We start from the raw sequence: 25,286 nt of genomic DNA, 5'->3' as shown, positions 1-25,286 counted from the left end.
AGACAAGGACTCCACCAGGACCGACTTCATGGCCGACTAACAGTCCCGGTTTCCTCGCTGTCCTATCTTGAACTGCACTGCCTTACGCACTCTGTCTCAGGTCCACGAAGGTTTCTGATCACATGACCATAACACAGGTTATATTCACATGCAAAGTTCATACTAGTACTGGCCCTTGTCCATCGACATAGCATGCTAAACTGTATTACTGGCCTGTGTCACATGTATCAGCTAATCATACACAGTTAACCCTATTGTGTCGCCAATAGGGTTATAACAATATTGTTACAAATGAACAGTGATAGGTAGAGGTCAACGTATGACCCCGGCGAGATGACACAGCAACTAGTGTTCCCTGGAATCTACGTGTATAAATAGAGACAGGATGTGACGTGTCCACACGTGTTGTTCCAGGGGACGAACAGATCTAAGTAGGGGGACAGTTACTAATGAACAGTGACAGATAAAGGTCACTACGTGTGACCCCGACTTGATGACACTGCATCGAGTGTTTTCTGGAATCTACGTGTATAAATAGAGACAGGATGTGACGTTTCCTCACGTGTTATTTCAGAGGATACTAGCCGTGTTTGTGCAACTTTGGACAAGCGATTAGGGACTCTATATAAGCCAGAGAGTTAATGTGAAAGTCAGTCGTATGGAGTCGTGAGTGAGCCGTTACAGTCGATACAGACTATGTAAGACGTGTGCGGCTCTGTGGAAGAGAAATGTGTACGACTCGATGCAAGTTAACTAGGGTAGAGTTAACTGGAGTGGACTACTGTCGTTAAAGTCTATACAGCGAACTACAGTGGACTTGAGCCGTTACAGTCGATACAGTCGATGTAAGACGTGTGCGGCTCTGATTCGGTAGACTTGAGTACGACTTGGTTCAGCTTTGGGAGACCTGGAGCGACACTGGGAAGTGTGTCGTTGGTCTGTTCTGTGGAATACGGCTCGAGGAAAGTTAAGAAGAGATGAATTGCAACGAAGTGAAGAGATGAATTGCAACGAAGTATAGCTAACTGTAAACTGACAGATATTGTACAGTCTTCTACGCTACATGTTACAGTAACGAATTGTTAGAGTTAATAGTCATTAAAGTTATATGAAACTGAAAGTTTAGTCGTCAAGTTCTTTGCAGTGTTTTTATTTGTGTGCCTACTAGTACATCTAGCCAGAAGATTCAGAAATACGTAACAATATGTTATTTAGATCTAGTAAAATAATGAGTCTAATGTATAATACTTTAATAAGAAAGTAGATAATCATAATTTAATTAAATATTTAACCATAATAAAAATATGTAAATTAATTATTAATATAATTTATATTATAAATATATTCTAAAAATTAGACTTCTCCTTAACAATATACTAATTTTAAAAAAGGGAATATAAATAAATCTTTTTATAGCCTTAAAACTTGAAAATACTGATATTTTTGACAGATGATTTAAACTTTGATGATACACATTTGTTTTGCAATAAATTAAAATTTCTTACAAAGTTGATTGCAAAAAAAGTCTCTTTTTTAGTGTTTTTAAGATTAGAGGATAAATATATCCTTAACCCTTTAAGTGCGGTGTTACTCTCAGCAAGTAACTTGAAATACAATATATATTTGTTTCACTATCATTATAAAACTTTGTATTTCTCTCTTCGTTTTTTTTTTTCGCATGTAAGAATGATTGGTTGTAAATTGGATGCAAGACCATGACTTTTTTTTTAAAATGACAATATCATATAAGTTGTTCCACTTTTTAGTATATGTCTGTGACAGGTGGGGAAATGTGACGTGTGTTTGGCGCGTTTAATGTCTAGGGGATGATTATTTTTAAAGCTATCACACACCAACCTATCAGCATATGAATCGGGAGCAGGCACGCAACGAGACAAGCAATGAAAGATAGATACAAAAGTTAAAATAAAAGAATATTTATTTACATAAATATACATATAAGAATAAAAAGGGGGAGGGTTTGCAACTATCTCTAGTGAATACTATGTTTAATCATCACTCTTGCACCTAATAAGAGAGTATGTCACTTTGTCCTCTGACTTAGCTGGTTTTCCTGTTGATGTCGCAGCTGTCTGTGTCCTGGCTTGAGGTTCTGCAGCTGGAGGTGGCGCTCTAGCGGGTAGAGGGACGCCGGTGATATAGTTCTTGTGGAGTCTCAATCCCCAAAATCTAGTATCTGTAGTGGGCACAGTAGGGCGGGTGGCCGGCTACCGTGGGCACAAGTGTACTGCGGGCAGAGCGGATCTGCCTGGGCAGCGTAGTGAACAGGGTATGTCCAGTGAGTTGCAGAGGGTTGGCGTAGCTATGACGTCTCGCACAGATCTGAATCTATAGGGACGTCGCACCTAATAGCTCGGCAGGTGGGCTGTCGAATAGGCGGGCAATGCCGATAGCGCCAAGTAATAGAGTTGAGTAGATCTCAGTAGGCAAAGGCAGTGCTGAATAGCACTAAGCACATACAGAGGCGGGTCAGTGAGCTAGTGCAGTGCTGAATAGCACTAAGCACAAAGATAGTAGGTGATTCTTGATATCAAACAAATAGGCAGACACCTGAGGGAGGCTGCGAATAAATAAAGACAAGTTAGGACATGTCTCTTATGCATCTTAGCGATGCCCTCGACTGAGGTGCATTCGTCAGATTGGTGAAATTGCTTTTGAGCACAAAAGGGGAGATGATGACAAATGGGATTTGGAAAATAGATGGCTGATAGTAGCAATATGAAAATGTACATAGAAGGGGAAATAATAATATAAAATGTACATATAAGGGGAAATAATAATCTCAAATAAACAACACAGGTGGATAGAGAAAGAAAAGGGGGGGGGGTGAATTGGGCGGTGGTCGGCGACCAAGACGGTTTGTTTACATATGACCGTAGGTCGAGAACAATGGAGCGTGCTTGAATGGAGAGGGTGTCCGTTCAAGAGGCGCAACTCTCGTTAGAGTGAAATGGCTACAGGGGAGATAATTCAATACAGGGGAGATAACTCATATCTCCTTTCTAAGCGCAGTATTAGTGCGATAGTAGAATTATCAAGGCTGTCAACCGAGATAAAGGAAATAAAATAAGGTGCACAAAATGTACATGGTTGCATCAATGATCAATTGAGCAACGTAGCATTAATAGATTAATGCAATACATAAAATATACATTAGCCATGTTCATGTTTTCTACTTACGACAGTGAGAAATACACAATGCACTAATTAAATATAAATGAAATAATAAACTACACATGATAATATCCAGTGGAAACAGCACAAAAGTAATTAAGATGGAACTTGTGATTAAGTTCGGCTTACCACCAGGTATTCCTCTAGGAGGGAGAATAAATGAAGCAGTCCAGACTTGATAGCTCAGCTCGAATGAGAAATGAAAGAGACTCTGACTTGATTTAATTTACCTTATATACAAAGGCTTGGAAAATGTGGGCGGAAACAGGAAATGTCCTAGGCTTCGAATTGTCTTACACGTGGGTGAAGTCCGACAAGAGATGGGATTCGCACATTGGGAGGTCAATGGGCGTGTTTGTCCTCGTGGTCTCCTAGATCAAAGAGAGACATAGGAGAAAGGGGGGGGGAGGAGTGACTTGCATTCCACACAATGTGGTGTCCACTGCGGCTGTCAGACATCCTGCGATAAGATCAAGGAGTCTGTGTGTATCTTTGCCCCGGTCAAGGGAAGATAAATGAAAGGACGCGCCTTAACTATCTCCAATGTGGTCAACTAAGTCTAGCCTGGAGCGGAAAGGTGTGGCGGGTGAATAATTTAGGGGTAGGATGGGGAAATAATTAAAATAAAATAAATAAATAATGAAAAAAAAAAATTAATGCTGTGATAATTTAGAGTGACTCTGACAGCGAGTTTTTGACTTGTCACAATGTCACGGAACCAAAATATTTAAATAATAACATTTTTAGTGCATTTTTTCATCTTTTATTAAAGTTGAAGTGACAAATAGTGTTTAGGTTTGTGATTTTTCAATATATTTATGTATTAAATATAGAATTTTAAGGTTACATCTTTCAGTATATATCCATTTTTTTATGATTTTGTTTAAAATCATATATTGTATTTCCGTACTCAGTTTAAGCTTATTGAAAGAAATATTTTCTTAAATAATTTATTTTATTTATTACACTTTTCTAGTTAATTCATTTTCCTATAAAATAAAATATGTTAGGTTATATAATAAAAAAGTTAGGTTAGTTCTAGTAACACTACCCCTTTTAAAAGATACAGGATTAAAACCTTCTCATTTTTTTTTTTTTGGTTGCTAAACTAAGCTGTAAGTTTTCCTCCCGAAAAATATTAGACAAACAGTATGAAACTTTTCAAATGTAAAGAGATTTCTGTAAGAGATTTTAATTTATTGCAAGTTTATTTTAAATACCTTGATTGCTTTTTTTTTTTAAATATGAAACACATATATTTAGTTTTTAAAAACAAATGAAAAATATTACAAAGATATTGCTTTTTAAATATTCATAAATAATTATGTTTTTTGTGTTTTTTTTAGTTTGAGAAAGTAAAATGATTGAAATTAAATTTAGCCGAGCAATGAAGATAAACAGTCAACCTGCCATTCTTTCTGCAGCTTTTGCCTATTCCAGTGGCATAGCTTTAAGTAGCTCACAAATACCACACTAGTCCAAAAACAACAAAACCCACCTTTAAGAATTTTTTTTAAATTTTTTGAAAAAATGATACTAAATTCTCTAATTGACTAATACTATAGTATAATATAGTGGTAAGAATGAATTCCTGTATTAAATGGGAAAAGCCTAAATCTAGGGAAAATTTATACCTGCTTTTGAAAATCTTATCAAATATAGATAATATATATTTATAATTTTATATATATTTTTTTTATTTTTTTTAAGTTGTTTAAAATGGCATTTTCACATAAACTTTGACAGCTAAAATTAATTTTGTTGCAGCATAAACTCTGAATTATTCCAGTTGAAAAGTAAGTGGTTTCTGTTACCTCAAAATGTGAAGCACCTTGTAAGCAAGTAAATACATTGAAGTGATAATCTACTGGAAGTGACAAGAGTACCAAACCAATCCCAACTATGTTGCCTAGTGTTAAAAATGCAAGAAAGTCTCGCTACCCTTCTGGCTCACCAGCAAGAGCCTGTGAAGATGCACAAATATTAGTGGAATGGCAGGTAGGAATTTGATATTACCATGAAGATAAAATGTACTTTGCAAGAAATGACTATTTGGTGATTGGGAAAGCAATTTTTCTTATATATAGGTCACCATCATAAAATTGTTTTTATTTCTTTTCTTCTTTTGTAAACATTTATACATACAAGAATTTAATATTTCAGGAAACTCCTTATTATCATGTTTTATTTATTTTCATAACAATTAATCACTGACATATTAATATTTTCAATGGATTTGGTTGCCGAGGTGACTAAAATTTTACTCTGGTAAGCAATCTTGGAATGTTAGTGGTCCAAATGGTGCCTCTTTAATTGCTGTACACTAACTAGGGAAAAAAAAATCAACTATCATTATGTGTTATTTGTTCCCCACCAGAGCTACCAGGCTGTAAATAATTTTTCTTGTTTTTATTTCTGAGACACATTAAACCATTTTTGTTGTATTGTCTTTCATAAGAAAGATTAATTGTATTTAAATTTCAATTAAGCTCTTTCATTTGTCCTACTCCAGTTACGACCATTGTTCAATAGAACTATTTTTTTTTAGCTAAGAAATATAGGCAATCACTTGTCAAATATAAATCCATTTCATATGATCTCTTGCAAAAATTGGGACATAAATGAGACAAAAGTAAATAAGTTTGCTTATTTGTAACTATCACACTTATTTTACAACATAAACAAATCAGATTTTGGGAACAAAAAAAAACAAGGCTGCCCTATCTGCATCCTCAACTAGGAAGATCTGGTCATGGCAATTTGACTTTTAACAGAAAGATAAATAGTTCTGAAAATCCTAATTAGTTGACCAAAACTGAAGATTAAAATGTGCCAATTTAAGGATTGTTTTCATTGACTTGTACCAGGACAAAAAAAAGAGATTACAACTCAGAGAGGAATTTTTCGTTTTCTTTTTTTACACAGAATTTTGCTTGGTTTAAAAAAAACTTAATGATATGAATTTTTATCATGAGCACTTTTGTTTTTAGATCTAGATCTTGCATAAGACAAGAATAAAACATTACAATGGTCTAGTCTTAATGTAAATATGAGATATGTTTGCTTCGCTGACCCATCCATATTCTCCCTGTTCCTTCTTTGTTTTCTTTGTTACCTTTTCACTTGTATGTTTGTTGGAGGGTTAGATCTCTTAGATCTGATGCCAGTTGCTGGGTGTGAATTAAAAGTGTATTTTCAATGTTTAGGACTGGAAGGTTTCTGGTGTTTTCCAAAACACAAGTACCGCTATATGGATGTGAAAGTTGGACGCTGAAGAACTCAAGCCTTAGAGAATAAATGCTACAGAAAATAGCTGTGTGTCAGATGTTGCGAGAAGAAAATGAAGATGTATTTTTACAAGTCAATACTTTGGCTGGTTAAAAGGAGGTATACCTATTTTTAAAGACAACATTGTAAAAGGTCAACCTTCACAGTACAATAGGAAGAGCATGAGAAAAAAATATTTTTTGGACAAGAATAAGCCAGGCACTCTTTTGATATTCTGCTAAGGACTGACCAGAAAGAGTTGAGAGATTTGGTTACACAAACCGTCACATGACCTCCACATTGCAAGTCAGGGGACTGATGATTATCACACGATCATCAAAAGCAACTGAAGACACCTTGATCAGTTTCTTACAAAGTATTTTCTAGTCAGAATTTACAAAGTTTTTTTTTTTTTTTTAAACAGAGAACTTGCTAACTTCAAACAAAGAGCATTTCTTAAAATGTGCATATAAGTCTGTTACATGCTAAACTCCTGCCACCCCACCCCGTTTTTTTTATATTATTTTGTGTTTCCCAATAATTTGAATCAGCTGAAATTTAAAAAAAAAAACGTATATGGGAATGCTTCTTGTCTACACGCGTGTTGAGCATCCCTTCCCTGGGCATTATTTAAAGCAAACTTGCTTGAATCGTCTTCAAAGCTTGTCATGTGAAGTAGGTCAGTATTGATCTCCCACAGGGCCACGCTTGGCTTCCAGCAAACGATCGACATTCCAGTTCCATGGTTACATGCGCCGTCACACTCACCGGTGTCCTGAACATGTGTCTTGGGACGCACTTCTGCGTCAGGTGATCCTCGACATCTTTGGACAGTGGGACAGTGTTGTGCATTCTGTTTCTGGGATCTCTGTTCCTGTAGGATATCTGTCTATTGAAGTCTATTGTTTAAAATAAAACACCAACTGGGTAAAGCTTGCTCACCTTGTGACCTCTCGCACCTGGTGTGTGTGTGTGTAGGGGTGGGGGAGTAAGTTAATGTCGTGACATCGCGTGCATGCTGTGAGTGTGTCCCCCCGTGGGTCACGTGGGTGTGTACCTGGAGCAGATGGTGACTCTTATAAAACACTGGACTTTGTGTTTTGTTGCTATTTGATGGTAGTGCTCAATACTTACTAGGTTTTCATTTCTATCTACGCGGTCTATCCGCGAGGTTATAGATCTATAGTTAGGGATGTACACATTTGTCTTTCACAGGTCGTGATGAATGCTGATCTATTCATTCACTGCAATAGTTTGTCATTAATTATATAGGTTGGTGTTTTAAAACTAAAGAAGATACTGTACTGGCTTTCTTCTAGGTTTATGTTTGCAGTCTTGTTTTCTTGTTCTGTTTACTGTCGGAGGCCTAATGCCTGCTTTATGTTAGTATCCCATCACTCTACTAGTCGTTAAAGACAAACCGAAAACTTGTGGTAAATGTATGAGTCATTCTCTCATAGACACAGGTGTCATACTTAGGGTAATTGGATCTAGGTGTCATCCGGTTAAAAGACAAATGAAGGTATTGTTTTACTTCACCTCATTGTGTAATTGAGCAGCAAGAGTATCGAGCCTTTGTTTTCAGTAAACAATAGGATCCCATTCATCTTATGCGGCTAAAATAGAGAGTTATGTTAACATGGAGATCTGTTCTATTGGCTCAGCTATTGTAGCCTACAGTTCTGTTCTTTTTGACAAATTATTGCAGTCTTCTGGTCTACTTGCTCAACTGATTTAACGTAATTTTTAAGGACTTCAATTCTTTTCTATTTGTTGTTATTTTAGATAGCAGTTCTGGTCTATTTTTTTTTCTATCATAAATTATAGTTTTTATTCTTTGACTAATGAAACCTGCAAGATAGCAGTTCTATTTTCTTTTTCTCCTATTGTAAATTAGTTTTATTCTTTGACTAATGAAACCTGCATCTATCCTAATAAACGTAAATTGTTGTATAATTTTATTAGCTGGTATTCAACTGAAGCGGCAGTTTGATAGTTTGCAATGTCACCTTATGACCTGAACAGAGGATATGCTTTTAGGTACATCAAATTATAGTTCGCTTCGATGTACCAGTCTACATACACCCCCCTCCTCACAACCTGGCTGAGACGTGTAGCATGAAGTTTTCTCGAGGCCTAATAGTCTCTACGATGGTGACATCGTCTTTAATTAGCCTCTCTGTGTGTCTGACAGATTCTTGCCTTGCTTATTATTGTGTGACTCAAGACATTCATACCTGGATCTAGCTGATGATTGGCGTGCCATGTGTGCAGTTCTGCTTGACTGAGATTGTCTGCCAAGTTTTTACAAAGAAGAGTTACATTCTATTTGTTGACGTTAGGAAACTCATGACGGAACTACTTCATTTGGGGCTCTATCTCTATCTTTGGATTGGTTAGCGATGATTACTCAATGCAACTATTTCATTCTAACACCACTGTGTGGCTGATGGCTTATAGAACACTTCTTGTTCGTCTGTTAAGATAATAGCAAGGTACTGTTTTGATTACGTGGCTATGCTGACCCAGTTGCGACCTGCTTATTTCGCCACATCTGATGCTGAGCAATCTGTTTATCGCCAGGATTTTAATTAAAGTTCTCCTAAAGTGGTCTGTGTAAAATACCATGTTTTTAATTCAAATCATTATCTAGAAGAGTTCATTTGATGACAGTTGTGTGCTTGAAGAGCCACTAGTGGTGTGCATTGAGATCTGACCAATGTCGTCGTATTGGACTATAATAACAATGATGAGCCTCTGTGATACGTACTAGACACGTGGTGTTTAGTGAGCGGTCAGTTTTCCTTTTTTGGATTAAAATTTAATATTCCTGGATCTGGATATGGATTAGCTGACAATGACAAGTGCCTGGTCGAGGTACTACATCAGATACAATGGAATATTCCGGGTAATTGGATTCATTTTTGTCTTTAGTGTTTATAGTGTAAAGTCTTATCTCGCCAGCTCGAACACATTGTATCTTTAGTCCCGAAGCGTGTATTAGTTACATTCTTTTATTGTTGTTCAATAGGTCGCGTGTAGTTTGATATAAGCGTGCATATATCGCAAATCTCATCTCAACAAATACTATTGTGAAAGAAAATTAGATGTTATATATAAAATTCTTATATCACTGAAAGATTTCTCTCTCTCTCTCTTATTAAACACAGTCACACATAAACAGAGATTTCATGGACATAGGAAAAAAAAAAAAAACTAAAATAGCTTTTCAAGTTAACTTTCTTAATGGATAACCCTTGAAGGTGTGACACCTTTGATGTATAGGTGTAGGCCAATAGATTCACGCCTTGTTCTTTATACATGCAGATATATTTGACATGCTCAACACAAACTTGTCGCGATCTGTTTGAGACCGTAGCTGTGTTTTATGTTCCTTACTTCAATTCATTTCAAGGTCATTTTTGGTCTAAGTGAGAAATAATGACACTGCACGGCGGCGTGTGGTCGCACGGGACGCTCTGTCTAATAACGTCATCCGGTCAAGTCACTCTTTGTGTGTGAGTCAACTCTCAAGCCAGACAACACAAACTGGTGATGGCAACTTTGTGGATTAGCCTGGAGACCCTCGGACATCTCTCTCATTCCCCCCCCCCTTTTTTCTGTACTGCTGTCCACAAGTTGTTATTGACACACCTCCCCCCAATGTGATGTTTGTGGCCAAGTCTGTGTTAGGGAGGAAAAGGGGGGGGGTATTTGTTGGTATAAAATCAAGACACTAGTAAATCTCAGACGGGACTTGAACCCAGATCCTATCTCAAAAACGTGTTTGTTTTCTGTCTCTTCTCTTTAACTCAACGATGTTTTCTAACTTCTAAAAAGTATTCATTTGACTGTCTGATGCTCTATGAACATTTTGTTGATAGGGACCACATTCATAGTACCAGCCTAGATTGAGTTACTTTTAGCTAGTACCAGCTAGATTGAGTTACTTTTAGCAAATCAGCAACTGTTTGTTGTTATGGCTTAGGGGAATCAAATGGCCGCACTCAGAGTAAGTTCTGACAGTTAAGTCTTAGTGGCTTAACATGGAAAAGGGGGGGGGGGTTGTTGTCAACTTAAATTGTTTAACAAATGACTTCTACATTTGTTTGCGTAAACTTTTATTTTTATATACACTTGTACATTTGTTAGCTAGTTACATGTGTAGTTCTGTTACTGTTCTTTGGTTCATCTGTGTAGTTCTGTTATTGTTCTTTGGTTCATCTGTGCAGTTCTGTGTTGCTGACCGTTGGTGCATCTGTGTCACTGTTCTTTTTTCAACTATGTGTTACTGTTCTTTAGTTCATCTATGTGAATCTGTTACATCTCTTTGATTCCTTTGTGTGAATTTGTGTTACTATGTAGATCTGTGTCACTGTTCTTTGGTTTATCTATGTAGTTCTGTGTTACTGCTATTTGGTTCATCTGTGTTACTGTTCTTTGGTTCATCTGTGTTACTGTTCTTTGGTTCATCTTTGTGAATCTTTGTTACCACTCTTTGGTTCATCTGTGTGAATCTGTGTTACTTTGTAGTTCTGTGTTACAGTTCTTTGGTTATGTGTTGTTCTGTTACTGTTATTTAGTTCATCTGTGTTACTGTTCATTGGTTCATCTGTGTGAATACGTTTTTTGGTTCACCTACATAATGATTCTATGTGTATTTTTGCTACCCAACTATTTGTCCTACTTCCTGTCTTGTTTTGTTTCAGAAACAGCTGACAGCCTATGTGGCTTGGGTCAACTCACAGCTGAAGAAGAAGCCTGGAGCCCATCTTGTAGAGGATCTCAGAAATGATGTCAGAGATGGTGTGGCTCTGATTGACTTAATCCAAGTCATAGGTCAGTGACTTAAGCCAATTTTTTTTACCATTAACACTCAGAGGATGAATGTTTTGTGTGTCAGTGTGTATTTGTGCCATCTTATTTCATTGGTTAGGTGCTCCTTATGAGTACTTACTTTTGACTGACACAATTTTTTTCTAAAAACTTGGAGGTATTCATTTTAACCATGGTGCCTGATAACACTCTTCACACAGCAATGCCTAATGATTAATTAAGCTAGTCTTGGCTGCTCTCACTAACACTTAGATTTATTGTAGCTGGTTGTATGGACTTTCAAGGCTTAATTAGCTTTGTGAAACAAAAATTAATGACTAGTTGGTGTTTGATGATTGAATTTGACCTCTGACACTGATAATGATAATACACAGTTATCTATTTTGCTGAGTTATTTTTTAGTTATGTTCACTCATCCCCTCATATTCACACACAAATAAAATTAATTACTGTTGATAGTCTGACTCTTCATAAATCTGTTGAACACTTCATAATCTAGCAAGGCAGTGATGTATGCATCAGCTGCACATGTGTTATGACACACATGTTCGCCTTTTTGGCAATCCAAATTTTTCAGCAATCTAACACACCCTGGTGCTGTAACTATCAAGAATCAACTGCATACACTGCAATTATATGTTTTTCTAAGGAAATTGTTCACAATTATGTTCAGTGTAAATGTACCCTGTTTACTTGAGCAGACTGGCAGACATGACAACAAAATTATATTTAAAAAATAGTTTGTAACTAATGTAGCTCAAGTATGAAATGAACACATGTCCATTGAATAAAACTCAGTATTGACCAGTCTTGACAGTTTGTGGGTAAGATGCAACTAATGTATGAGAAAATATTTGTGGATTCCTTGAACTGACTTAAAGACTTCCTGTTCACCAATCCTTTAAATGTACTTTGAGGGTTGTTGTTACTGGTCGTTGACTTGTAGCACCAAACTGCTGGTAGACAACTAAACCATTGTAGGCATAATGTATCTAAACTAATAAAACTTTTAAAAAACTTGAATACCCTCCTTTTGTGAAGAAAACTAAATGGAACTTGTTTTATAATATAGACAAAATCAAGTTGAAATGAGATGAAATAACTGTAATAGACTTAAGTAATAATATTCTTTAACAAAAACTCACTACAATAACACAACCTTTGAATCTTACATTCTGGAGTCGTCTGTCCTAACTAATACCAAGTGATGACAATGCCAACTATGTTGCATCAGTCCCAACCAATCTTTATCCTCTTTCCACAATCACCATATAAACACATACACACACTCCATAACAAGGCCATTTGGGCTCCAATTAGTGCATACCGTCGGCTTGAAAAAGTCAATGTAAAGTAACCCTTTCAGACCTTGTAATCCATATTTCAGATGATGTTATAGTCATCTTTTCCTATGGCTGCCTTTGCTTTCCAAATTATTATCAGTTACTGTTCTTTGGTTCATATGTCATATTTGCCACTGTTCAGGGGTGTCCTGAACCCTACGGTTCATAAACCAATCTCTCAGTCACCAAGCTCCATACCATAAACTTGAACTAGGAGACTAAAATAAAAACATAATTGTTAGAGATTTGAATCCTGTGAATGTTTGAACAAATAGGACAATGTTTTAAAGTTGCTTGTAAAAAAAATATCCTGCATAATGGATAAAAAGCTACTATCACATGATAACAGAAAGTACTTTTAAAGTTCTAAATGATAAAACCTCAGACAGAAACATGTTTGTTTACTTTCTACCACGAATTATTCCAATCATTCTAATCATGTCCCATGTTTCCTGCAGCTAATGAAGAGATTGAAGGAGCTCACCCTGCACCATCAACCTACTCTCAGATGAAGGAGAATGTGGATAAAGTTTTGCTGTTCATGTCTGCACACAAAATAAAAATGCATCATATCACAACTAGAGGTATGCTCAGCAGAGAACAAGATTGTTTTATTCAGCAAAATAATGAGGGAGTAGCTTTAGTCACTGACCTATGACTTGGATTTTTTAAAAACTGCTTTTGTGTAGCACATTTTTCATGCTTATAACATGCTCAGTGCACTATGGTCCAATCTCTTTTTTAGACGTTTGGGGTGGAGGGGTATCTTGAAGAAGGTTTCCGTGCTGCCTTTAGGTGCTCAATAAACACAAATTAGCTGAGGTCCACTTTCATACTCTAGACCCCTTGATAGGAAGTCATGGTTTATGCCATTCTGCAACAAGTCAATCAGAGCCACAGCTTCATCATGTTTCAGATCCTCCATGAGATGAGTCTCAAGTTTTATTCTTCACCTGTGAACTTATCCATGCAGCTGTTTCAAAATAATATTGTTACAAAAATCTAAATGCAAAATGAAAAACTTTTTTCAAGATTTTTTGTATTTTTTATATCCTTTATCTTATCCAAAGTTTCTTATTTTTACAGAACCAAAAAACAAATATCTTTCACAATTGAGTTGTTTATCTTTATGTATTATTTAATTAACTAATTGTTACCATTTGGTTCTGATTATTCTATCAAAAATGGAAATTAGTTAAGGAGTCTTCCAAAATGAATTGATTGTGATTTCTTTCATGTTAAACATATTAAGGTTCTAATTATTGTTACAGCTATTTCCCTTTTCACTGACCTAGTAATACTAAAAATCTGTTCAACATTGAATCGTTTTAGTATTAAAAAGTTTTTCATTTTCTTCTCCCAGTAGAAAAAAAATTATAAAATTACTGTTTTCAAACCTTGCCATCTGTTTTTAAGGCCAACAGTTAAGGAGAGTGTCATGTGGCCAACACATTGACCAAGCACCTATACTTTACTTTACTAATGTCAGATAGCCATCAGAGTTGGCTGGTTGGGGTGTCCTATAAATCCCAAAATTTAAAAACCCAACCTTCAGAGAGATTTGAACCCAAGATCCCTCTGTTCAGAAGCCAGTCACCAGGTGGCCACCAAACCCACTTTGATCCAGTAACTCCGAAATAAATACCTGTATAAATATAAAAATAAATGTCTTATTCATTTAAAGCTTACAGCCCAAATTACTAAGAAATATGGAGATAAAAAAACATGTTTTCAAGATGTTCAAAATGGAAATGGATGCCAACTTTTATTTATTTTTTTTATTTTTTATTGTAGATTATTTCATGACCTACTAAGGCATTTTTAAATTTCTCTTTACTAAACATGTTTCTTGCAGACATTGTTGAAGGCAATCTTAAAGCTATAATGAGGCTAGTCCTGGCTTTGGCTGCCCATTACAAACCTAACAGTGTCAGACACTCATCGCAAGCGAATAAACAAAACACAGGGATTGCTGGGATAGCACAAGTGAGCCTTAATAACATTCTAGTTCTGCACAATTAGCTTCAACATGTTCATAGACTCTCCATTAGCACTGATAGTTTTTAGCATTTAATATACTGCAAAACCTTTACCTTCGAATCTAATAATTTAACGCTTATTATAGAAAGTTACATTATGTTTTTAAAGCTCTCATGCGTAGATCTGTCACTTTTTTATGTCATAGTATGTTATGACCTGTAACTATGAAAAGCATAGAACAAGTAAGTCATCCCATCATCATCGAACTGTATGGATTGAAAGTCCAATAGTATGTGACTGTGTTAACTCCAAATGTATGAAAGGCTTGTCCTCTCTGCAGCGAGGGCTCTGTGATTCAAACTTTGGCTTAAACCTTGCAGAATATTAATCATTGGCCTGTGCTGCACAAGTTTTTAATATCTGGTTTAGGCCTGGGTAGCCCAATCTGGGCATCATCTCAGCTGCTCCCAATCTACATTGACTTTTTGGGACTTGTCACAGCATTCAAACCATTTTTCTAATTCTGTCATTGGAATCATTGCTAGCTAAGTAGGTCTTAGCTACTGTGACTTCATTAGTATAATACTTTATGATTCGTATGAACACAACAATACTTTTCCTTGACAATGTTTTGTCTATGTTATAGGGTGCTGCGGCTACACTTACTGAGGCCAGGAGGAATGCTTCCAGAGCAGGACACAGATACAGGAGAAGAAGGTTAAAAATCAAATTCACTTAAAAAAATCTCAAATACTTTTCTTGTTATGATCCATAAGACATGATCATATTTTGCTGTGCATATCTCAACTGTTTAAGCTATTATGACGAAGCTGGTAATTCATTATTGAAATCCAGAGTCATGTTAAATAACATGGGGTTCTGCTTCTTTCCCAGGGAGTTATTCTCTTGTATGTTGTAATTTCAGACAAAGGGAAGATAGTTCTGACATGATGTGCAGCGACTCAGATCACTCACAGAACTATGGGAGCTCACAGAAAAAGTCTACATCCTCGTCTAACTTTTCCCAGAGCCAGCACCACTATCACCACCAGCATTCTCACCACCGCCACACTGATCAGCGGTTGGTTGGGGAAGGGGAGTCAGGTCTGAAGATTGATTGTCGTGCTGAGCTGGAAGGTGCCAGTGCAAGCAGTAGCCCTGTCTCTAGTCACAATGCCAGCCCTAGAGCTAGTCTGTATCTCACTGAGCCATCGTCCTCAATGGAAGGATTGTTGGCAGTAGCTGGAAGTAACAAAGGTATAAAGCTGCAAAGACTTTGAGCCAATACTTCTTAGTTAAAACTTTGTTAACTAGCATTCCATGAGACTCTAATGTATATTCATTAAATTTGAACTGGATAGATGTTTTACAGAAGCTAAATTTTCAACAGTTTTTAAAAGGGTTAATGAGTAGATAGGTGTTCAGAGTATCTGAGAATTAAGGCTAACAGACCAGTATACCAATTTTTTTTGCTTATTATTTAAATGGTTTCTATGCTGCTGTACCTATTTTTACAATACTTCTATTCAAGTCAAAACTTCATGGAGGACAGAACCTGGACGCTGATCTCAAAAGCAGCTCTAACAATTTTTCTCAACAGTTATGTATATTGCTGAGAAAAGAATTACTAACTTTTTTTTTAAGTTCATTGAGCTCACTACATGGAAACAATTTTGTTATTTTCCTGACAAAACATACTTGAAACATATTAATTGATCAGTGACATACAAACCCATCGATGCCCTCTTTTTATTCCTGGCAGCAGGTGCAGTAATGGTAACTTCCTGTGAAAGTGATGCCATGGTGGACTCTGGTTACACTGAGATTGTGGACTCTATCAAGGACACCCACCAAATGCTGTTCCAGCTCCATGACCTAGTGAGTTCTGTAACACATCACAGAACATAATATGCATGGAAGTATCATAAGCCAATACACACTAGCAAATAAAGATCTTTTTTGTTGATCTGGCAGGAAAGAACTATTTTAGTTGGTATTGAGCTAAGGTCACACCCTATGTTTTGTTGACTAGAATTGAGATGTCTTTGTATTTTCCAGCTTCTAAATGGAGAGAATACCCCCAGTGAACCTCTTGTATCTGGTGTGGCTCAGAGCTCAAATATTATGGAAACTATTGTAAGTTTCAAATTTGACTTTCTCAGCTGTTGTGCAATTAGAAATCAATGATAAACTTTGATCTAATGCTGATATCACAAAATTTGATGTCAAACGTGTGTTGAATGTTTAGTAAGCTGCTATGTAATTATTTTGAGTTCATTGAATTGCTAACACATTCTGATTATTTAGGCATTTAATGAAAGGAAACATAGTTTTTGGCTGATTCTTTTTGAGCATATGGCTATTTTCATATCTCACTAACTTATATTCTTTTTTATTTATTGTTACTTTTAAGTTTATTTTTTTTGTATTTAATTATTTATTTTAACCCTCTTAATATTGTTATAATGTAATTTTTTTAAAGTGCTCTAGTATTTAGGTTATTATACACCATACATTTCTTCTTCTATCCAGTAGTGTCTTTTTTTTTTCTTCTTATATTCTTTTATTTCCTGTGTGTAATTGTGAAGAGTAAGCATACTCATACAACAATATGCAGTGAACAAAATCTAAATATAAAATATATATATATATAGTTCCTACATCGTGGTTCATTGATAACCACTTTTGTCATCCAAGAAGCTGAGAGCTTTGCACTGGAGTTTTGTGACAAATATAATAAAGTCTTGATGTCATGAACTTTCACATTACTGCATAGTAAAAAACAGTCACTGAAAACTTGTGTTTGTATAAATTTCAGACAATCCTGAAGGCCAGAGTGTTACACAATGAAGAGATAGCAGAAACATTGAGGGTAGAGAACAACAAAATAAAAAATGAATGTAGAGAACTCTATGGCACAAAGGTACTCATTCCATTTTATTCATGCCAATGTTTACCTCCCTTTTATATCACAACCCAAGAGCAGAGTACTGTAGTAGACCAACTAAGTAAAATTCTCCATTATTAGGAATAAATTAGATATTCAAATTGTAAACTAAACATCAATTCTCTTAAAGGAAAATATTAGCAATAAGCTTATATTCCTTTATTTATTCCTTAGTCTGTTGAAACACTGGGGCACCAAACATGATCTCAATCGTCTTTCTCCATTCCTCTCTGTCTTTTGCCTTGGATAGAACCTCTTTCCATTGTGAACTGTATAAGACTTGTGTCTGTCAGCTACTATGATGTCTTTGTAAACACTCTTGGTAAAATATTATAACTTGTCTAAATCATGTTATTCCTTAGGCTGCCTTACAGCATAGACTTGCAGAACAAGAGAGTCAGTTGTCGTCTGTGAAGTCTGAGCTCATGACATTAGAGTTGGCTAAAGAAACACTGGCATTGGAGACAGTCAGTATTTGTCACCTTTTTTTTTTATTTATTTAGCAGTGTTTTGAAAAAAAAAGTCTTCTTGTCGATTCATCAATGAAATGAAAATGTGTAGACCAGCAAATAATCTTAAGTAATTGGTATTAGTCTCATTTTAACTTTTTGACATTATAGTCTTAATGCTAATTTTGGGTATTAACAATTCTTTGGTAAAAAGGAAACACTGAAGAAGCAATTGAGTGAGCGTGAACAGATTTTGTCTGATGTCAAGGTATGTAATAGATATTTGGTTGTTTTCTTAAATTGTCTTTCTTGAATAGTACTGATATTGTTCTAACTTACAACTTTAAATAGGGGCATGGTGGATGAGTGGTAAAGTGCTTAGCTTCTGAACCAAGGATTCCCAGGTTCGAATCTCAGGAAAATTGGGATATATTTTTTAATTTCTGGATTTTTAGGACACTCCTGAAATAATCCACTCAATCCTAATGGGTATCTGACATTAGTTGGAGAAAATAAAGATGGTTGGTCATTGTGCTGGTCACATGATACCCTTGTTAACTGTCTTCTATCATCTGTCCCTTAGGACACTAGGTCTGAAATGGATAATTTACTTTTTACTCCTATAAATATGTTTACTTTAACTAATAATATCAACCAAATATATTTTATGACTAAAGATAGCCAACTTTTAATTCATTGAAACTTGCTGGTTAGTACAAAATATTTTGTTATTTGAATGTAGCATGTTTACTGTCTCTTTTGAATGTACAAAAATTAAAAGTCTTTTCTAGTGTGTATTACCAAGCACAAGTTAGTTGAAAAGAGAAGATAATGAAGTCCTACTTAGGAGAATTCTTGAAAACTTTTATTTTTACTCTCACTATTATCTTGCTTAATAGTTTTATTCATTTTTTGTTTGTGCATCAGAAAAGCTACGTGAGACAGGTTGAGGAGAAAGACAAATTGATCAGTGATTTAAGGGTAAGCTTATGGAACATGAAATGAATAACTTGATATTTTAAAATATATGATAAATTTTTCTTTCTCAAGCATGGAAAAAGTTGATTCTTTTTTCTCATTGATAGGAATTCTTTTTCTTTTGCTCATGTAAAGGAATTCTTTTTCATAGTTAAATAGCTCGTCTTTGAGTTGTCAGGTAGAGTTTATATCGCTTATTCCTGTCCACAATTGTTTAGAGTTATAGTTTGAGGTTCCCTTTTCTCCACTTTGTATTCCCAAGTCAAGTGTTTATTGTGTAACAAATGATGTTTCCACTTCACATTTGTTTGTCCACAGAAGGAGTTGTTGAAACGAGATCATGCAGCCACTATACAGAATGAACAAAACAATCACATGGAGAGGTTTGATCACAAAGTTGGAGACAGATCTGATGTGAGTTTGTGTAGATTTAGAAATATTGTTAGAGAAATGATTCCAAATTTAATCTTCGTTTAGGTTTGCTATGCTAGAGAATAGTGCTGAAATTAGGGTCAAGTTTTCTTGGTGTTTAGTTTTACCAATGAAAGCATTTTTTTTTGGTCCGGATTTTTCATTGACAAAATCTAAGAGTTTTTTTAATGTACTTTTATCTGTGGTCAAATATTGAAACCCATGGTAAACACTTTGGTGAATGGAGACAAATTGAGGATGACATCAAAGAGAAAGCAGGCAGTATCTGTCAGTTATTGTGATTTTATTTTAAGTGTACAAATGATTCTATGAACTGCACAGTTTCCTGTCAGGTCTACAGACAATGGACGTGCTGATAGCTATGTCATTTAAAAAGCACTCAGTCAAATTTCTAAGCTCTTTCTCTCATAGCACAAAGTAAGTTGGATTATAAGTTGGCAACAACGATCTTCAACATTGGTTTTTTTTTTGGTCCTATTTCCCAGTCTACCTCTTTTTAATTTCTTATGTAATTTATAGATTTCCACTATTTTGTCAAGACATTTCTTCATATTGCTTTCTCTTTTTTCTTAAACTTTCCCACACTTTTACCTAAGTAGTTTTTAGTGTATATCTACTTGCCTTCAAATGAGAGTATAGAGGAATAAATTGCTCCACCTGCCTACAAAAATCAGTGTCTACCAATCAGTGGTTCTCACTACTTTTTTAGTGGGTTCTCTATAGAAGGCATCTAAGGCTCGAACACTTCAGTCAAAGGTGCCTTCACTCCATTATCTCCATTATGGACATACACTGGCAATACCTTAAAATTAAACACGTTCTGCTAAAGGCTAGTGTGGACAGTATAGAAGCATTACTTACTATTCAATAGCTGCACTGGGTTGGACATTTAACTCTATGGGGGACAATGGTCTGCCAAAGGTGATCTTTTTGGAGAGCTTAAGGAGGATGGCATAACAGAGGTGTCCTGAGAGCTTATAAAGATCAACACAAGTGCCATTTTGCCCTCATTGGCATAGAGGAAAATAGCTGGCATCAGATGACCTCTGGAAGAGACATTTAGAGAACTCTCACAAAGGCTGTGGGACAAATATTTGAGGCCCTAAGAAAAACCCTTGTAGAAGACTGGCCCAGAAGATGTAAAGAAAACTTAAATAGACCCCTGGCGGACAACAACTTTGCCAGCATCTGCTGTGGAAAATATGCAGATCACAACTGGGTCTGTGGCCATGTGTAACACTGCGCTCTTCCTTAATTTTCAGGATTGAAGACATTGCCATATTATTATTATTGTTATTAGTTGATTTTTGGTGCTTTTTATTTGCATATGTTCTATTTTTCTAGTTAGCAGAACTGGAGATACTTAGAGATAATTTCAAACAGGCTAGAACACAGATATCTTTTGAAGATCCTGGGAATGCTCTGATGGACTCCCTGGAGAATGGCCTGTCAAGACTGCTAGACAAGGTCCACATCAATGGCTCAATGACTGGTGTACCAGTTGGGCTTTCATTGGTAAATAGTTACACTGTGTTTAGATGTTAATGGTCTTATAGGGAAAAATCTTTAATATTTATTCATAGGCTGATTAAAAATTGTTTATAAATTTCTCTTTGATATCCCTTGATAGTGTTTGTGGTCAAAGTAAAATTTTTCCACTTTTTATGAACATTTGTCAACTAGTTCTTTCTATTACTTAAAATGTTTAAATATGTAGGTCATAGCTGGGGCTGTGTAGCCATGGGAAATATTGCATTCCTCATTAATCTTCGGACTCAAAGACAAACCTTATTAGTTCAGATTCTAAAGACTTACTTAAACTTAGATCCACCTATTCTGTTTGCACATTGGGCTGCAAGCTGTCTCGAGAGAAATTGGTCTCTAGCAATATTTCCAGCTACTGTCCACTGCCCTGAGATCCTTCATCAAAGTGTCATGCTAGAGTTTCACTTTATAATATTTCTTTCTCTGCAAAAAGGATGAAAACAAAGCTGTACTTTTGTTGTGGCCAGTTCTCAGTTTTTTATTGCATCACTTCATGCTTGTATGGCATGCTAAGTGCATTCAAGTTCATTCTCTTTGAAAAATGTGAAGTAGGGGTATCTTGAAGATTTCAGTGCTCTCTTTAGGTGCTCAGCTAACACAACTCAGCTTACTTTAAATTTCAAATTTGAAATTCTTAGTCTACATCAGAACTTGAACTCAACCCCCCCCCCACACACACACACACTTAGGTTATCGAAGCTATTTGTGCAATGCAGTAGACACACAGAGAAGTGATGGCTAAGCTTTCACTCTTCTAAATGCTTGGCCAATGTATCTTCTTATCTTTTGAATTATATTGATGTCTACTGTTTTTTGTTCTTATTTTGGTATATCTTTTGATGTAAACACTCAGAAGTCAAATTTCTTTATGTAATAAAATGCACAAATATGTCTGAAATCCACAGAACCCAGGCAAAGTCAAATCACCAATGTCAAAACCAACCGGTTCCCCAAGAGCAAAGAAAGTCATAGCCAGAGAACCTTTGCGAGTGACACCGAGGACTCCACAACATCGGGTCACCTCCAGCTCTCCAGGTCGGGGGTCTCCTGTTTGGAGAGGAGGAGGGGTATGGTAGTTGCATTGAAAAGAAGCCTTTGAAACATTATTATATCAGTGAAGCATTTGAAACATTATTATATCAGTGAAGCATTTGAAACATTATTATGTCAGTGAAGAATTTGAAACATTATTATATCAGCTAAGCATTTGATACATTATTATATCAGCTAAGCATTTAAAACAAAATTATATCAGCTAAGCATTTGATACATTATTATATCAGCTAAGCATTTAAAACAAAATTATATCAGCTAAGCATTTGATACATTATTATATCAGCTAAGCATTTAAAACAAAATTATATCAGCTAAGCATTTGATACATTATTATATCAGCTAAGCATTTGAAATAATATTATATCAGTGAAGAATTTGAAACAAAGTTATATCAGCTAAGCATTTGAAACAATATTATATCAGTGAAGAATTTGAAACAAAATTATATCAGCTAAGCATTTGATACATTATTATATCAGCTAAGCATTTGAAATAATATTATATCAGTGAAGAATTTGAAACAAAGTTATATCAGCTAAGCATTTGAAATAATATTATATCAGCGAGGCATTTGAAACATTATTATGTCAGCGAAGCATTTGAAACAATATTATATCAGCGAAGCATTTGAAACAATATTATGTCAGCTAAGCATTTGAAACAATATTATGTCAGCTTTTTTTTTCTTCTTAATTGGTATCTTTAAAAACTATATACAAACATGTTCTATTTTTTTCCTCTTTTATTTTTTTAAATCTGAGTTATTTACAAATCTTTCAAGTCACCCTCAAATACTTAGAAAATGATAGCAAATGTAACTATTGGTTCAAATTTGCAAATTACAGAGCCCTTTGTTTCAAAGTGAAATGAAAGAAAAAAATATGTTTTTTTTTTTATTTAGTTTTGTATAAATAAGTTGATGAAATAAGAATCAATGGACACTTGCAGGTTGTCCAGCAGAGTGTGACCAGAGTTCAGCTAAGCAAACAATTCAATCCTTCCAGCCTCCCAAGTAAAGGCAGTCCTGGAAGAGGAGGGAAGTCACAGATTCCTGTCTTGAATGGTCAGTTTATTTTGTTTCATGATTGGAGTCGAAACTTTACTTTAGTCTGACTTTCAACTACTTTACTTAAGCCAAGATTTTATCTCTCTATTACCTTGTAGTTACTTTACTTATTGCTGACTTTTTTTTTTCAATTGCTTTGTATCATCATTTCATTTATTGAAGTGATGGAACATGAACTTTGATTTGCTGTTTGACACTAACTTTTTTAACAAGATGTATCATTTTTAGTGTCTCTGACTGGTAGCCTTTGTTATTTATCTACCTTCTTGAACAAAACAACCTTGAACATTGGACTTCATTGTCTTTTTCACCCTGCTTGAATATTTTGGAAATATCTTTCACAAAAGTGACCTTTGAACTATTCAGTTTTTAAAAAGAGAATGCACACAAAAATATTTTTGTTAGGTGGCTGGCTTAGCAAGGAATTTTAAATGCTTGACACTTTTTATAATTTTCTAAAAGCATGTGTTGGAAATACCTCCAAGTTTGTGCAATAGAATCTCCCTTCATAACCTTCTGCAAAATCATATGCTAACCTTTTTTTTTTCTTTAATAATCTTTTCATTGTATTTATTGCTGTTAGTAAAAAAAAAATGTTATTGAAATAAACTCTATATCTGTGAACTCTGTTCAGGCATGTATTTATATATCAGTATTTCTAATTGTATGTGTATTCATGCTGTGGTCAATTGAACATTTGACTGTGTTTATTGTGTGCTACATTGTGGTCAAATTTTATTGGCACAATGCTTTTCTTATATGGCTTTAATAGGACTTAATGCATTACAGGAACCTAATAACCTTCTTTGCAAGAATGAAATCTTTTTCAAATTCAATAGAGTCAAAACAAAATACATTTTATTCTACACTAGTTGGGATTTAGTGTTCTTCTTGGAAGTAATGAGTCATGGAGTTTATCTAAGTTTAAAAGGGAGTGACATCCATACCCTCTGGCTGTAAATGGAAAAGGTATTTTCTTAATGAAACAGTGGAAAAAACTAGATTTCCTGGATGTAAAATGAGAGTTCATGATTCTAATGATGACCAAATTGGATCTGACAAAAATTACTTCTGATTCTCATAGGAAGCCAGTGGAGTCTGAAGTAGTAAGCTGTATTTTCAACAGTAGATGTTCTACTGTAGTTTGTTAATGTACTGTGCTTGTGCTGTGACCGTAAACACATTAATATTAACAAATGTCAGTGTCACCCTTTATCAATTCTCAATTACACTCTCTCTTCTATACTTTGACTATAAACAAATTAATGTATTTATGTGTCATTATCATCACCATTTGAATCACTCATTCTCCTCCCTTCCAATAGATTTAACTGTTTCAGGTAGCCGTGCTAAAGGTACATCCCCAAGCCCAACTGAGCCACTTCCAACTAATGTCATCTACTACATTTCCAACTCTGACAAGCCTTTTACCTGCTTGATTAGGAAAAAGTAAGTCCTAGGTCATGTCCTAGCTTTAGCACTTTAATTAATCTGCATCTGTACTTATAAATTATTGAATCTTTTGATAATGGATTACATCAAAGTTTATATTCCTCATATAATTATGAAACAGTAGCAAGCATTTTGTTTTTATTTATGAAACAGTTGGTGTTAATGTATTTTTCTATCATACCTGTGTCTGAATGCAGAAACGTTCTTAACATACAAATTTATTATGCTTCTTAAGATTGTTTATTGATCTGAATTTTTTTTATATTTGTAATAATATCAGTGACTTTTTACACAAATTAGTAGAAAATAATGTAATAATCTTCCTTAACTAAATGTACTTTTCACTTAGATTAATATTTAAAACAGCTACTAACAAATTAAATGTGTAACACTTAAACTTTAAAACCTTATTTTAAATTAGTTTTTACCAATTAAGAGTAATCTCAGCAAACAATTTTAATCAACATTCAAAATCTTTAACCATTTTTCCCTGTCTCCAGCATCAGCACAAATATACTTCATAATGTATTCAGGTCCACTCTCCACTTTGGTGTCAAATGTCATTTTCATCAGAAAGTTTCATTTGCTAGCACAACTCTGTTTTTCTCTTTACTTTGGGTTTACGGCAGTGTAGCCTCCCTTTAGCATCTTCCCATTTTGATATGTGACTCTTGAGCTGTTTTGTTTCTTAAAATGAATTTGTGTTAAGATTTGATCCCATTTTCAGTTGTTTTGTTTTG

General features: G+C 35.1%; 1 protein-coding gene across 4 annotated transcripts in view; it reads left to right on the top strand.

Moving 5' to 3' along the window:
* Nucleotides 1-25,286, top strand: part of LOC106077008 (dixin-like) — a 39,706-nt gene that overhangs the window by 5,664 nt on the left and 8,756 nt on the right. Inside the window, exons 2-18 of one of the 4 annotated variants that reach the window (XM_013237803.2) lie at nt 4,963-5,193; nt 11,172-11,301; nt 13,100-13,225; nt 14,497-14,627; nt 15,268-15,338; nt 15,547-15,878; nt 16,387-16,499; nt 16,680-16,757; nt 17,440-17,544; nt 17,931-18,035; nt 18,232-18,285; nt 18,945-18,998; nt 19,314-19,409; nt 20,772-20,942; nt 21,878-22,039; nt 22,977-23,091; nt 24,420-24,543. In XM_013237803.2, the coding sequence (XP_013093257.2) occupies nt 5,098-5,193; nt 11,172-11,301; nt 13,100-13,225; nt 14,497-14,627; nt 15,268-15,338; nt 15,547-15,878; nt 16,387-16,499; nt 16,680-16,757; nt 17,440-17,544; nt 17,931-18,035; nt 18,232-18,285; nt 18,945-18,998; nt 19,314-19,409; nt 20,772-20,942; nt 21,878-22,039; nt 22,977-23,091; nt 24,420-24,543 (2,063 nt within the window). In that variant the 5' untranslated portion in view covers nt 4,963-5,097. Of the gene's footprint in view, nt 1-4,962; nt 5,194-7,491; nt 9,371-11,171; nt 11,302-13,099; nt 13,226-14,496; nt 14,628-15,267; nt 15,339-15,546; nt 15,879-16,383; nt 16,500-16,679; nt 16,758-17,439; nt 17,545-17,930; nt 18,036-18,231; nt 18,286-18,944; nt 18,999-19,313; nt 19,410-20,771; nt 20,943-21,877; nt 22,040-22,976; nt 23,092-24,419; nt 24,544-25,286 lie in introns of those variants that run through there. The other 3 variants (XM_013237804.2, XM_013237800.2, XM_013237805.2) reach the window with 3 other exon arrangements.

This window comes from Biomphalaria glabrata, chromosome 14 (assembly GCF_947242115.1).
Source record: "Biomphalaria glabrata chromosome 14, xgBioGlab47.1, whole genome shotgun sequence".
Taxonomy (NCBI): Eukaryota; Metazoa; Mollusca; class Gastropoda; family Planorbidae; genus Biomphalaria; species Biomphalaria glabrata.
The sequence above is the reverse complement of the archived record's forward strand: the minus strand, read 5'-3'. Positions and strand labels throughout refer to the sequence as shown.